This window comes from Dermochelys coriacea, chromosome 7, assembly GCF_009764565.3.
Source record: "Dermochelys coriacea isolate rDerCor1 chromosome 7, rDerCor1.pri.v4, whole genome shotgun sequence".
NCBI classification, from domain to species: Eukaryota; Metazoa; Chordata; order Testudines; family Dermochelyidae; genus Dermochelys; species Dermochelys coriacea.
The window spans coordinates 29,306,266-29,322,502 of NC_050074.1; the positions used below are offsets into that span (position 1 = coordinate 29,306,266).

At 39.5% G+C, this 16,237-nt stretch overlaps 1 protein-coding gene across 4 annotated transcripts in view; it reads left to right on the top strand.

Moving 5' to 3' along the window:
* The window catches only part of FGD3 (FYVE, RhoGEF and PH domain containing 3), a 176,764-nt gene that overhangs the window by 124,797 nt on the left and 35,730 nt on the right, over window positions 1-16,237 (top strand). For all 4 annotated transcript variants that reach the window (XM_038410836.2, XM_038410837.2, XM_043518271.1 and 1 more), the window contains 7 exons: window positions 2,924-3,062; window positions 3,867-3,925; window positions 7,682-7,828; window positions 8,165-8,257; window positions 11,392-11,471; window positions 11,863-11,893; window positions 12,419-12,520. In XM_038410836.2, coding sequence (XP_038266764.1) covers window positions 2,924-3,062; window positions 3,867-3,925; window positions 7,682-7,828; window positions 8,165-8,257; window positions 11,392-11,471; window positions 11,863-11,893; window positions 12,419-12,520 — 651 coding nt within the window. The remainder of the gene's footprint in view (window positions 1-2,923; window positions 3,063-3,866; window positions 3,926-7,681; window positions 7,829-8,164; window positions 8,258-11,391; window positions 11,472-11,862; window positions 11,894-12,418; window positions 12,521-16,237) is intronic.

A 16,237-nucleotide genomic window follows, 5' to 3' on the forward strand; every position in this document is an offset into this window, starting at 1 on the left:
ATTTAATGTCAGCATATGGGCTACTGAACTGATTGTATTTATTTTCATATTTATTTTCATATTTAATTAATTTCAAACCTGACATTTTCATTTTAAATGAAGCTGCCATAGGATTTCCTGTCTCTGATGCCAGCACATCAAAGAACCCAGGAACCTTGCTACAGAGATTTAGCTCCCCCTTTCCATGGAGGTCATGGGGGAGCCTTCAACTACAGATAGAGAATGTCCAGTGGTTTAATGTGATTTCTGTTGGTTAGTCCTTTGACCTTTGCCCTTGCTTTGCAAAACACCACTTGAAATGTGTTGTAATCCTTCAGAAATGCACTGTCACTCATGTTTTATTGCTTAATTATGAAATTCCATGCAGGTTATTAATAACACTCTAGGGTTTGTTGAATGGCATAGTTTTTCAGGTTGAGGAATTAGCAATAATTAAATTGAGCTCATAAACACCTGACGTTTTTTACTGCAAAAAGCCATAACTGATCACAAGCTATTGATTGTTTACTTTAGGCAACCTTAAAGATAAATACATTCCTATGTTACCATTATATCCAACTTCTGGGTCTCAATCCTGCTAGGTGTTGAGTGCCCGCAACGCTTATTACAGGCTCACACCTTACATTCCTGACCAAAATGACACATTGATTTTTTTGAAGTCATAGGAGATTTGTACAATCTCCTGTCTTAATAGAGAGACTGTTTGCTTTGTGAGAACTCGCTTTTCATGCACATCTGGTACCCTCGCCGAGGTTTTTTAGTATTTACAGGTTTCACACCATTCTGCAGCCTGGCTTTCACTTGAACTTGTTTAACGCCAAAGTTTGAAATGCCTGTTTCTTCCTTTTAGATTAAATGGATTCTGAATATGAGAGACATGGTGCTTTATTCTTAGTTGCAGCAGTAAAGCTGGGCAAAACACTTCCATGTAAAATCTCACCAATTTCTTCCCAACCCCATTCTTTATCTAAATTTTGAATTTTTCAAATTTTCACATCAACACTAATTATTGATTTGTCTAAAATTAATGGCCACTGACCCCGAATAGGGGTCATACAAATAGATCGTAAGAAATGCCCTTAAGAGTTTACAATCTCATTAAAACAAGATACAAATCACTCTCTTGTTGCAACAAACACATGGAAGAAATGGTGTGTGTGGGTATCAGTGAGAAGGAAAAGTGACTGCATAAGAAGTGGTTATATGGATTAATTATTTGTATATGCATTAAGAGAAAACAAAGCACCTGATTTTCACTGGGGTCTAAGTTTGACTTCCTCTTATACACTGAGACATGTATATGCTCACTTTGGTGCACTAATGCGTCTACATGCAATGGAAGCAATTGGGTTTTTGTGACTGCAGATTCCATCAGCTGTGCTTGAGCTTATAGGAGTTAGCAAACCCTGTGTGTGTACATGTAATGTCACACATACACTTGCATAAATAAAACAGTTATATACAATACCCCCCTGTTTAGCCTTGATCATTTGGCAGTTCCCTGCGGGCATCCTAGTAGAAGTGAATTTTAGTGAAGGATTAGAAGGATGACTGGGTATCGGCTTTGAGGACTAGTTTGAAGATGTCATTGGAGGCATGATAGAAGAAGGTGTGAAGATGCTAGTTGGGGAATTGGGCAAAAGGGCAACAGAGGATGTCATCCTTGTGGGGTGATGCATGATGCAGTAAGATACAAAAGCGAAAGTAAGATACAAAAGTATAATTCTCCATTTTACTTTTCTCTTCCTGGAATCTTAAATTCTTTCCCTCCCAATTGTGGCATCTGAGAGATGTTATGCTGTAGAACTCTGAAAGATAATAAATTCACCTCAGCCACCATAGACAGCAGTAGTGTTCAGTAGATGGTGACAGATTATTTTAAAGTAAATTTACATCTTTGAATTACTGGAAAGATGGCTAATATTTTTCTGTCAGGTATTTGCCTCAGAATTATCTCCCAGAATCAGGCAAGTCAGCATTATGTCTTCAGCTGTAATATTTATGAGAAATATTGGAAATACTTGACACAAGCATCTTTTGGCTGAGGAATAGAATACAGAAATTAATGTGGTGATTGAGGGGATGCTAGTATTCAAACAGAAATATATGAACTTGACTAAAACTTGGTCCAAAGGATTTATTTTAATAGATAGGCTGAAGTATTAATTCCATAGAGGAAGGATGTGTTTGCGGTTAAGACACTGAACTGGGATTAAGGAGTTGTGGGTTCAGTTCATGGCTCTTCCAGAGCCTTCCCATGTGCCCTGGAACAAATTACTTAATCTTTCTCTGTCTCACTTTCCTCACATGTAAAACAGGCATATTACTTCCTTAGCTTGAATATTGTGAATATAAATACTTGGAATAGTATAAGTACCATGATGATTGGGGCCCGATGAGTGCATTGATAGGTAACATTTAATAAAGTAATATGCATGATCCATCTTTGAACCAACCACAGACTGGTCAAGTGAAACAGGGATGCAGTGTCATGCTTTAGAAGCTTATACAAATGACTTGTATTTTCAGTCTCTGTGCTGTTTGTACAATAAATGCTAATAAGGGAGAAGTGTTTTTGTGCCCCTGTGTTTATTGCATCAGTCATATGATTTCTGGTTCCACTTGGTCTCCTAGGGCCAAGTTCTAACAAGGGACTCACACAAAGTCTTGCACACACCAACACGGGAAAAAATTTTAATAAAAAACAGGAGAATGACTGTGAATGTATAACAATTGGTAGAGAAATAAGGGCCAACTGTCTACATTAAACACTTTTTAAAAACTGACTAGATTTTAGACTGACAGTGTCTCTCTATTTGTGTGGCTGCAAATGTGATTTTTTTTTAATTGCAGTTTGAGCTGGAAAAAAAAACATACAAAGAAACAACATAATCCTTGCATAATTGTTTTCTCTGAGTTACAGAAACAGGATGTGTGTGGGAACCTGACATTGCAGCATCACATGCTTGAGCCTGTGCAGAGAATTCCTCGCTATGAGCTTCTTCTAAAGGATTATCTAAAGAAACTTCCAGAAGAGTCTCCAGACAGGAAGGATGCTGAAAGTAAGTGTAGCTTCCATTATGTGCATCATGAATGTGAACCATGTTGTTGGGAGGAGTCATGTTCTTATGTAGCCTTGACTTCAAAGTTCAAATGTTGTTAACAGTGGATGAGACGATTGTAGATGCATAGAACTGAATTAACTGTTTGAACAGTGGCAGAGAAGCTATGCTAGATGGAAATCACAGTTCTAAAAGTTAGGACAACTTTACCAAATAAGCAATGACAGAATACTGTAGTCTATACCAGAGGCACAGGACATTCAGTTACCTTTATGATGTCTTGGTGGAGGAAAACAGAAATTGTCTGAAATGTGAGTATTTTCTAGGGAGTCAGGCCACATGACATCAAGACTGGGAGGGAAGAAGCATATTCCTTTATTGATTTACAACAGCTTGGAATTGTCTCAAGAAATGCCTAGAGTATGGTGTGAACCATGGCAACGCATGTAGGCCCTGATTCAGCAAAGCAGTTCAGCACATGTGTAAAACATCTTAATTGGGACTTAAATTACAGTTTTATGAAAGGGAAATGGTTCCTAAATTGTCAGTTTTGCCCCTTATGTGCTGTTTTGCTTCTTGTCTGGACTTGTAAATAGAACAGGATAAAATGAAGTATCATTTACATGCCTGCTAAGCATGCAAATGCGATTCTATGTGTCAAGGCTTACAAATGTTCCATTTAATTCAGGGAAGTGCAGAATTCAGCTAGTCTTTTGCAGAGGAAACATACGTATCAGGAAAATAAAAATCGTGCTATTAACTGATAGTCTTAAGAATGTATAACTGCTGCTACCTTAATTGCAGAATCGCTGGAGCTTATTTCTACAGCAGCAAATCATTCAAATGCAGCCATCCGAAAGATGGTGAGTAGAAATTGTGTAATGGAATCATGATGTGACCCATTAACTGAGATCCTTGGTTCAGTCAATTATTCTCTTATTGCCACATCTTCCATTAAAGAAAGACTTTAGTTCTGGGGAAATTTTTCAAATACGTTATATCAGACTTAAATAGAAATCGAGGAGCCTTATACCTGTGTTCCATAAATGCTCCTGCCATTGTTACCACACGTTGAAGTTTTTGTGTGCCAAGATTTCAGATACCTCACACCAGTCTCAAAACAGAGGCAATTGAGGAATGTGAGAGAGATGAGGAAGAAATATTTGCAAAAAAAGGTCTTTGTTTTGCACTGAAAATTTTTGAAACTAGAAATCTTCTTGACCAGTTCTACTCAAAGTGTGCTTGCAATTTTTCTCATGTAATTTTTTGGGCATACAAAGACTCTTTATTTGTGCCTAGTCTTCATATGTGTAGCAACTTCTAGTGTGCGTGTTCAAAGTTGCAGACATCATTTTTGAAAATTTAGTCCTATATATCTAAAGTTGGGCAGCTAGAATTAGAGATGACTTTGTAAAATCTACCTCTTAAAACGTAGGGTCACATTTTCAGTGAGACCTCAAGCTGGCCTCCACAGACCTGTTTGTGCACTAACAATTCTGCACACAGTTAAAATAAGGGAAGGGGGCGGTTTGTGCTTGCAGATCGTGTCACTTGTGTATGTGCACAGGGATGTATAAGAGGTCTAAAATACAAAATGCTACTGTTTGTGCCCATGGATTATTTGTGGATGCAGCATCATAGTTGTTTTCAAAATCAGGCCTGTAGTATTCTACGTAACAGTAAGATGATCTCAAGAAAATACTCTTTATTCTATAACGGGCATATTGTCCTCTCTTTTAAAGGTTGTTTCTGCACAAAAATGTTTGGAAAAACACTCAAAATTACCGCCATACATTTTCACCCTACATCATTTGTATTACATATTTCATTTCAGATTACCTTCTAATATGGTTTCTATTTCCCCCCATCTATATATCGGGCATTCTCTACTTTTTTCCCATGCTCTTATTACTTTGAGTAAAATAATTCTAGACAATGTGTTGAATAACACACTTGTACCTCACTCTGTGCAAACTAGAGGAATTAGTTGTAGCTTCCTCTTATCAGCATGGCTGGCAGACACATTATCAGATCCCCACTTCCTTCATCCCCGAGACATCATCTGACCACTTTTCCTCTTGCTGGTAACCAGCTGATGTCTGAGTCCTTTCATATATAAAAGGATTTAGGAACCATCTATTTCTGTTTGAATTCTGTTCTCTTCTAGCTTTTCTCTCTTATAGCTTTTGATATAAATGTTTTCAACTTCGTGTCTTTAACTTCTCCACTGCGGGTAGCAATTATTTCACTAGGCTCTAGGGACACAAATACCAGGTACCTGTGCTTATAGTGGAGTGGGATATTTTATAGACCTTCATTACATCCCATATATGGAGCAACCACCCCATTTCCACAGTGGTGGGTACTATATAGAAATATAAAGGAATAATGCAACTATCAGGGGATGTATGGAAATTGAGCTTTCCAAGAAACTCTTCTCAACTGAGTGGTCTGTAAAGAGGTCTGGGGTGAAGGTCATTTACTTTATTCCACCTAACTACAGCTGGCAAGACCCTAAGGTCTTTACTCAGTTTTAACCCAGCAAATTCCCACTGTAGGCAGTGAGTTCCTCTACAATTAATGGGATTTGCCCGAGTTAACACTTTGGAAAAACTGAAATGAGGAACTCAGCGTTTGGCCCAGTGGCTCATGAATTTGCTTTGTCCCCTAACACATAAATTTGTTATCTCCAGCATGCCCTCTTTTACTGCTCTGCAGGGATTGAGACACAAGAAGTGCTTTTGAAATGCAGAGGGGGAAGATAGGGTTCATACAGGGCAGTGTAGCGTGTGGTGAAATATCCACTGCTAAAGGCTATATCCTATATGTGCACCGGAAGTAGCATGCAAGCCTGCTGCTAATGTATGGATCAACAGACAAGATCAGACCTTAAACATAACAACCAAAAGGAGGGCAAGAACTGTAACAAAATGCTCTAATTCCTAGACCTGGATTTAAAAAATCCCACCAGTTTCCCTTCCATAGGTTCACAACTTTTGTAACAATGGAAAAAATTATAACCGTTGCTTCAAAATTTTATTAAAATAATGTATCTTGCCTAGCGTACAGATATCTCTTAGTATTTTGTACTGCCATCTACCACCAGAGTGTCTGAGCTCTTCCTACACAAAATGGACTGATAATTGGACAAAATGGACTGGATTTCAAGGGGTGTTGGGCTCATCTCTCTTTTTGGAACATAAAAACTCTGCTTGGACTATGGCCTTTTGTTTGTTTGGTTGACTTGTTTGTTTCAGATCTTACTGGTTTTGTTTTTGCTTTGCTGTTAATAAATGTGATTTATTTTTGGATGTGGGAGGGATATCTGCCATCTATGGCAGAGTGTCTTAATTGAATGAGAGAATACTGTATGCAAACTTTATTAAGCACTTCCAAAACCCGTTTCATATGCATGAGCAAATTCAGATGTTCAGTGCACAGAGGGCTCGTATGTGACCTTTTTTTTAAACTCATCCGTAAAAGATGATGGAGCGTATCTACCAGCTTGCAGTTTAAATTAACTGAAACTCCCCAAACATGATTGTTTAGCTGATTTTGCAACTGCTTGGAGATTTAAGAATCCTTCCTGTTTCAATTTGTTAAAGCTATTGAAAACTGGTAGGTAAATGCCGGTGGATGAACTAGACAACTTTACAAGACTAGTCAATGAACAAGGAAGCTAAGATGTTTACAGGGTTGAATATAAAGCAGGCATGTGGTGGTGGTTGTGCTATAGAGTTGAAATTCACTCCTGTGCAAAGATCCTGACCAGTGTTTATGCAACAGTTAAGTTACCCTAAAACCATATTTTGAGAACTGACATAGGACTTTAGTGCTGCATAGGCTTTGTGCTGGCCCTCACAGGGTAAGTTTTACCCTAAGGGGCAGTTCTTCAGACTCTGCATAGGAATGCAGAGTTCCTCTATTGAGCCGCCATAAGCTCAGGTGTTAGAACCTTGCAACCAATGCAGAGTGATTATGTGCATGGTGCTGGCAGTTGGATCTCGTTAATACGGATGAGAATACAAGAGAGGCTGGAGTATTGATCTGAGACTGAGGGCTGGAATACAAGAGATTACGCATGGAAACACAGGAATCGCCAAACTTTGGGAGAAAGCTTAGGCTGAGATTTATATTGTGTTGCTGTTGGGTTACCATTAAAGCCAAACTCCAAGAAAGAGTTAAGTGTAAACTACACTCAGTGTGTGTGAGCTCTGTTTGGAGCAGGGTAGGAACTCTAACTGTTCACAGTGTGCTACTGGCTCATTCATTGACTATACTGGACTTAACCTCATTGCTTTCATTAATACATGTTTAATATTGGATAGGAAAGATCCAAAACCATCCAGATAATTTCAAATAGACTGACCAAAACATGCAGTTGTTCTATTTCAAGCAAAGAGTTAGACAAAAGTGACCACAGTAGAGAAGTGAAACTGTTGAAAGGAATGGAACAGCAATATATTTTTGAGGTAGATCTTTCACCCTCCTCCATAATATATTTGTTTCCATGCTTATTTGGGTAGTTCTCACAAGAAATGATATTTTGGGTAACCGACAAGTGAAGTAACTTTAAAAAAAATTGCTGCTTGGGTAGACATTAAGTTCTGCGCTTACAGGAAAAGATGCACAAACTGTTAGAAGTATATGAGCGACTTGGGGGTGAAGAGGACATCGTTAACCCAGCCAATGAACTCATTAAAGAAGGCCATATCCAGAAACTCTCAGCTAAGAATGGCACAGCTCAGGATAGGTACTTGTATCTGGTGAGTTTCTTGCCAATTTTTTCACACTCATATATTCAGTGTTACTGCTATGAAACATTCTCTCCTTTCCTCTCTCTGATCACAGTCCAAAATGCAATGGCCTATTCTGCCCAGATGCTCCTCCACCCTCTCTTCTCCTTAGACTTTTCTTTCCTTTGATTTGTGGTTAACTCTCTGAAACGTGTTGTGTAAAAATGAACTATACTAGATTATTTATAATAGTGGCATTTTGTTATGAGACACCAGAGCCATGACCCTGAGTCATGATGCTTTGCAATCAAAATGTGGATCCCTTCCTACCTGTATTACCTAGTGCATATCTTTTCTCCACTACAGTTTAACAGCATGGTGTTATACTGTGTGCCAAAACTGAGGCTGATAGGCCAGAAGTTCAGTGTTCGAGAAAAGATGGACATTGCGGGCTTGCAGGTTGGTATCTACTTTTTGTGCTTAATCGCAGTTCTTCTCTATAGCCAAAAGGGCAGTGATGCATTGGCTTTGGGGCTGATGCCAGTTTGTGGCTGGAAGTTGATAATACTCCTGACTATAAGGCAGCTAGACTTCATCACAGAATTATCTGCCTGTGCTAGTCCATTAGCTAATTCTGTCACCCTGGGGAGCTGGGATGTCAGTAACAGTGCCACTCCGATTAAGTTGATGGTGTCACAGCAATCAGCTTTTTCACTCTTCAGCTTGGGGTTTGGTTTGGAAATGAGCTCAAACTTCGAGCCTAAGGGCTGGTAGAATGTTGTCAGTAAACCAAAATTTGTTCAGTATCCTCAAGAGATGTACCAATAAACACTGGTGTCCATGGACTGGTTCAGACATCTGTGAGCTAATGCACTAGTTTCCTACACTCCTGTCAGATGTACTATGGAATTTAACACTCAGATATATTTCCTCTGTTACCTCATAAATAAAAATATTGTGCTGCAAATTTTCTATGCTGACCTCTTCACATACTTCATCAAGTGGTCAAAAGTTCTGAGTGTGAGATTTGCATACAATAGAATTACCAATAGCTGTGGCTAGTATAAAGTGGGAACATGGGCATCTCTCTCAATTATACATCATTGTAAAATGTGGGCTACGACTCCTTTAACAGCTCATTACGCATACCTAATTTGGAAACTCTTACTCAGTATGTATGACTTTGAGCATAGGTAGATAAGTAAGGTCCCTGGCTGCTGCTTCCCGTCCTGCGCAGATTGCTGTGGGATGAATGGGAAGGGGCAAGGAATATGTGATATCTTGACTGCACCCAACTTACAATGTAAAATTTCTGAGTAGGGTGACCAGATTTCCAGATTTTATAGGGACAGTTCCGATTTTTGGGTCTTTTTCTTATATAGGCTCCTATTACCTCCCACCCCCGTCCCGATTTTTCACATTTGCTGTCTGGTCACCCTTTTTTTGAGGTATGGGACCAGATCCTGTCCTGTGTTTGTACTGCGCCTCAAACAGTGGGGTCTGGTTCCATGATTGTGTCTCCTCTAGGCACTACTACAATACAGATAATACATAATAATAATGAAAAGAATCTCTTCATCATTTTAAGGTTTTTGCTATATTATTTTTGGTAGTCACCCCAGTTTGGATAGTTAGACAGTTGAATGTAGTGTTTGGGAATAGTTATAATGAAGAATATAAATTCTTCATCCAAGAATATTAAAGGAATTGGCACCTGAAATTGCAAGCCCATTAGCAAGAATGTTTAATGTATCTGTAAACTCAGGAATAGTACCGAATGATTGGAGAATTGCTAATATAGTTCCTATTTTTAAGAAAGAAAAAAAAATGATCCGGGTAACTACAGGCCAGTTAGTTTGACATCTGTAGTATGCAAGGTCCTGGAAAAAATTTTGAAGGAGAAATTAGTTAAGGACATTGAAGTCAATGGTAAATGGGACAAAATACAACATGGTTTTACAAAAGGTAGATCGTGCCAAACCAGCCTGATCTCCTTTTTTGAAAAAGTAACAGATTTTTTAGATAAAGGAAATGCAGTAGATCTAATTTACCTAGATTTCAGTAAGGCATTTGATACCGTGCCACATGGGGAATTATTAGTTAAATTGGAGAAGATGGGGATCAATATGAACATCAAAAGGTGGATAAGGAATTGGTTAAAGGGGAGACTGCAACGGGTCCTACTGAAAGGCAAACTGTCAGGTTGGAGGGAGGTTACCAGTGGAGTTCCTCAGGGATCGGTTTTGGGACCAATCTTATTTAATCTTTTTATTACTGACCTTGGCACAAAAAGTGGGAGTGTGCTAATAAAGTTTGCAGATGATACAAAGCTGGGAGGTATTGCCAATTCGGAGAAGGATCGGGATATTATACAGGAGGATCTGGATTACCTTGTAAACTGGAGTAATAGTAATAGGATGAAATTTAATAGTGAGAAGTGTAAGGTTATGCATTTAGGGATTAATAACAAGAATTTTAGCTATAAGTTGGGGACGCATCAATTAGAAGTAACGGAAGAGGAGAAGGACCTTGGAGTATTGGTTGATCATAGGATGACTATGAGCTGCCAATGTGATATGGCTGTGAAAAAAGCTAATGCGGTTTTGGGATGCATCAGGAGAGGCATTTCCAGTAGGGATAGGGAGGTTTTAGTACCGTTATACAAGGCACTGGTGAGACCTCACCTAGAATACTGTGTGCAGTTCTGGTCTCCCATGTTTAAAAAGGATGAATTCAAACTGGAGCAGGTACAGAGAAGGGCTACTAGGATGATCCGAGGAATGGAAAACTTGTCTTATGAAAGGAGACTTAAAGAGCTTGGCTTGTTTAGCCTAACTAAAAGAAGGTTGAGGGGAGATATGATTGCTCTCTATAAATATATCAGAGGGATAAATACAGGAGAGGGAGAGGAATTATTTAACCTCAGCACCAATGTGGACACAAGAACAAATGGGTATAAACTGGCCACCAGGAAGTTTAGACTTGAAATCAGACGAAGGTTTTTAACCATCAGAGGAGTGAAGTTTTGGAATAGCCTTCCAAGGGAAGCAGTGGGGGCAAAAGATCTATCTGGCTTTAAGATTCTACTCGATAAGTTTATGGAGGAGATGGTATGATGGGAAAATGGGATTTTGGTAAGTAATTGATCTTTAAATATTCAGGGTAAATAGGCCAAATCCCCTGAGATGGGATATTAGATGGATGGGATCTGAGTTACTATAGAAAATTCTTTCCTGGGTATCTGGCTGGTGAATCTTGCCCATATGCTCAGGGTTTAGCTGATTGCCATATTTGGGGTCAGGAAGGAATTTTCCTCCAGGGCAGATTGGAGAGGCCCTGGTGGTTTTTCGCCTTCCTCTGTAGCATGAGGCATGGTTGACTTGAGGGAGGCTTCTCTGCTCCTTGAAGTCTTTGAACCATGATTTAAGGACTTCAATAGCTCAGACATGGGTGAGGTTTTTCATAGGAGTGGGTGGGTGAGATTCTGTGGCCTGCGCTGTGCAGGAGGTCGGACTAGATGATCAGAATGGTCCCTTCTGACCTTAGTATCTATGAATCTATGAATCTATAAACTATCAACTTGCTTTTTCCAGGTCCAGGAAATTGTCAAGCAAAATGTGACTCATACATTTTCGATAACAGGAAAAAAGAGATCCTTGGAACTCCAAGCTAGGTACAGTGTTTCTTCTGAATTCCAAAGGAATAGGCACACTTTTTATTTCTGAGATAGGGACATGACTATGCTAGAATGACCTCGTTTCAGACCCTGAGATCAATAACAAACATGATTAATTACACTACAGGTAATTTACTGCTGTTATGTCAAAGCATATTAAAGTGCAACATTGATTTGCATTCATTATTAAAAACAGCTTATAATGGGCTGGTAAATCGAATTCCAGCACCATGTCATGAATTTTGGTAATTATTATTTAAGGTCAACATTATGAATGTTTATAAGGTAGCTGGTATAAGGTATCAATATAAGGTATAAGGTATCAATATTTTGACTTACTGAAAATATTAAATGTAGAGCAAATGTGTCTTGTCTTTTATTTTTACAGGACAGAAGAGGAGAAAAGAGAATGGATTCAGGTTAATAAAAAAACATTGCTATACTGACGGAAAACCCCATGTATCCAGCTCATTTCATTGATAACATTCTCACATTTGGATTATGAACAAATGGAAGTTGTATGTAAGAAATAAGGCAGGGTGACCTGGAGGGTTTAGTATGGAGTAGGAAGTCCTGCATTCTAATCGTGGCTCTGCCACTGATTTTGCTGTCTGTCTTTGTGTAATCCACTTTGTCTCTCTGCCACAGTCACCCCATCTCTAAAATGAGGACAGCAATCCCTAAGTGCAGTTAGGAGGAGAGGTCAGCTCCACCAGCCGCAAGAGAAGACCCTGGTTTCTGAGATTAGTTAGTACGTACCTTGCAAGTGGAAGACTGATAGAAGACTAAAAAACTTGTAAGAACAAAGAATTGTGACAGTTAGTTTATCCGCCTCTCAGTTTTCCACTAGAGCAAAGATTCTGCCAGTTTTCCTGAACCGGAATTTTTCCAGGACACGCTTTGTGACCCATACTTCTGTCTTCCCCTGGGTTTTTTTTTTTCAGGTCATTCAAGCAACAATTGAAAAACATAAACAGAACAGTGAAACGTTTAGGGCTTTTAATAGCTCTTTTTCTCAAGAAGATGAGCATCTTCCAGACTCTTCGGTAAGCATGAATGATAATTCTACTTGCCCTTATTTTTTGTAAGTATTTTCCATACTTTTTCGTGAACTCATATACAACTAACTTTTTTTTTAACGCTATAGTCTGGTCTTGATTTTTATATTACAGTGTTATGCAGTGCAGACCCATTTTTCTGACTCTCAAATTTATGTCAGTCATTGTTATCCAGCCATGCAGGTATGGAATAAAATTACCCAGGGTAATTCAGTGCAGGGACCTATCAGTCATGTTTTCCAGACTAGTAGCTCACTTGGCATAACAGGTGTAATTCTTCAATGTTCTGAGTGGTTGGCTGTCTGGAATGAAGTTTGTGCAACTGGGTGGTTTTGCACACTTCCTTTTTTGAGAGATGCGTTTCGTTGGGAGTTTCTTCCCAGCTGCATACCTCTTACAGAATAGTCCTATAGAATTGAATAGAAAAAGATAACTTTTGCAGAGGTTTTTAATGGTACCATCTTAAAAAATTTAATAGAGAATGATATGTAGATCCTAGCAATAGAGTTCTACACGATTGTTCAAAAACACCTGTAGAGAGCCACCTTTATTAAATTCTGCACATTTTAAGAGTAGTGTCTATATTAATTTTTAAAAGGGTTCATCACTTTCAAATTCTGTAGGATTTTTCCATAAGGGATGTGGTCTCTCTGGTACTTAGTTTCAGGCAGTCACTTGAAATTGATGATAAAGACCAAGGCCAGGGACACTTTAAAAAAAAAACAATAGAATGGGCCTCTGAGGGAGGGAAATGTCCATGTATATTGCAAGTAGAACTGACCCTTGGGGTCATGTAACCTGCCCTTAGGACTGGCAGATCTCAGAGCAGGGAGTCTAGGTTCTGTCCCTCCCAATTCCCTTGAAGTGCAGATTTGTTGGAGCCTCCTTTTTCAGGGACTTACCTTTCCTAGGCTGCCCTGATGCCTCTGAGGGGCACTATGCAGAAGAGGCGGTACAGCTCCATGCAGCATTACTTCTGGGGGTAACTTCCCCAGAGCCTGAGTGAGGGATGTTATGTATACATCGCATCCCAGCATGGCCCCTGGGCTGCAGGGAGAGGGCTACACAAGCTCTAGAGGTGGGTGGATGATGCAGTGGGAGTGAGTGAGCCCTCCGTTCCTTGAGGAACAGGGAGGATCCTTTTGCAGAGAGTTCCTTTCACGTGCCAGTCAAGGGACACAAAGTAGCCCCAAATTATTCATCACTTAGTAATACCCTATTTAAAATCAGAATTAACTTGGGGGAAAAACCTGAACCCCATAAGCTAATATTTAGGTTCCATGGGCTGCTTTCAAAGCAGAAGTGTTCAGACAGAGCATCCTCTTGTTAATGGCCAAATTAACTAGCAGACTTTCCCTATCCGCATAGGACTGACTGTCTGATTTCTTCGTAATTATATCTTGCTTCTTAACCTCCAGTTTACTTTGAGATTGTGAACACGAGGTAGCCAAGTGTTCACACGCTAGTAGTACGTAAAAAGACAAACAGGGAATAAATGATTAATTTCTCCGCTGTGATGTGAATGCAATGTACACATTAATTTCCTCTGTACCAGATTGCTCATCTGTATTTTCAGAAGAGTAAATTATCAGTATGATCGACTTTGAGATTTGATGTCAAGCCGAATGTGCAATAAATTACTATCAGTTAAAAAGAGATGAAATTGATACTGTAAATATGGAAAACTGGACAAATACCAAGAGCAATCTCAGAGCAGCAATTTTATCACATTGTAGGTATATCAAGTAAGTTTGCCATCATCATGAGCTATTAGACAGATCAGGACACATTAGAGTGAAAAATAGATGATGTATTATCCTCACTTTCTCTTGTATGACAAGAATGACTGCATTCTGACTGGCTATAATTTACGTTTATATCGGCTCCTACAAATGATGTGACTTCTGTTGTGATCCATGTTCAATGCAGTACATTGGAGCAAGTCGTTTGCACATCTGTCAGGGCAAAATGGGCCCGGGATCTAGCAAGCTCAGGGGAAGATCTGAAGTATGTTGAGACTCCCCATACTATGCTCTTGGCATCCAGTATTTGTGCTGAATTGGCAGTCATTAGTAGCTGCTGCAAGGCACAAGAGTCAGTCTTTGGTGTAAATTTATAGATGACTCCTAACACTTTTGTTAACTGAATTCCCATAATCTTGTGGTTTGCAAAGGTCAACGACGTGACTAAAGTGTAGGTTTTTACTTACTATCATATACATTAGGCTGAACATTTCAGTTATGCAATAGGGATGCTGAGGAATAACTGAACTAGGACTGAGTGCAGCTTCCACCAGAGCTTGTCAGTGCCCTTCAGTTGCCAGCTTGGAGGGCTTCTGAGGAGTGACTCAAGTGCTCCCAACATGTATATCTAGTAAAGTGTCTAGCCGAATGCATCCGATGAAGTGAGCTGTAGCTCACAAAAGCTTATGCTCAAATAAATTTGTTAGTCTCTAAGGTGCCACAAGTACTCCTTTTCTTTTTAGCCCCTTCTACTTTCAGGAGAGAGAGACCAAGTTCAATCCTGAAGCTGGATCCCAGCATGGCAGTGCATTGAGTTCCCCTCTGACTGTACTAGTATTTTTAAACTGAGGTTTAAAGACTTGATTATAAAATATATATTCTTTTTACTAATTTTAAAAATCAGGCCAATATGTCACCCTGAGTCTGTGATTATGCACTGACAAGAATCTGTACGCTAGTGTTTCTGCAGATGCAAAAAGGCATTCACACGTTCAAATCAGACAGGGTGGGCCTCAACCTCCAGGAGCTCCAAGTGCCTCTTTTCTGCCACGAAAGAGATGAATGCACATTTCTGTGACCAAGAATTAGAAATTCTGAGTAGGACATAGCAAAACTCAGTGTATGGGTTGTTGGCATCCCTTTGCAGGATCTATCCCCTACCAGGCTGGAGAGAATGTTGTGTGTAAGGAAGTGTAGTTGTAGGTGTCACTGTTTCAAAGCAGTTCTGAAAATTTGCATGCCTGCTCCAATTTCCTCTCCCTTCCCATTAACGAATCCTGATCACTGTATCAGAAAGGCAGGGGCATGGGTGGTTCTGGGAGGTTTGTGGGGTAAGTAAATGGGCTCAGGGGGAGGGTGCTATTGTAACCTTGGCCTAGTTCTGCCGCCAGGCTTATAGGTATTGCTTACTCAGCAATTTCTGATATAATCTAAAAAAAGGGCTCCAAACCTTAAAAACAGTTCCTGAACCTCTCTCTTAACTGGGTATTGCCATTGGTTTTAACACCCACTTGTGTCTCTTAGTATGTTTGCATAACACCTAGCACAGTGGGGCCATGACCTCGGGCATTGCTGCAATACAAATAACAGAGTAATCATTAATTCACAGCTTAAGAAAGATTTATTGAGTGGGCGAAAATTGAGCCTGGTTATTGGCCAGTTGTTTTTCCTCCTCCCCATCAACCCCAGGATAAGAACAGCATCAGTTTAGAAGGAGTCTCTTTTGAGTCACTTGAGATTCCATTGCAGCACCACTCCTTTAGATAGAGGACATACATGGGTTTTTTTCAGTCCCCATTTGCCATGGTTAAGGCTATGTAAATGTCTCCTCTTATTAAATAATATAAAAGTGTTCACAAGCAAAATTATTTTTTCCCATTAATTCACAAAAGGCTAGTGACCCACAATGCGTGGACAGAACACAATGGTGGAAGTAAGCTAAGGAAGAGCCTTGGTTCCTCTT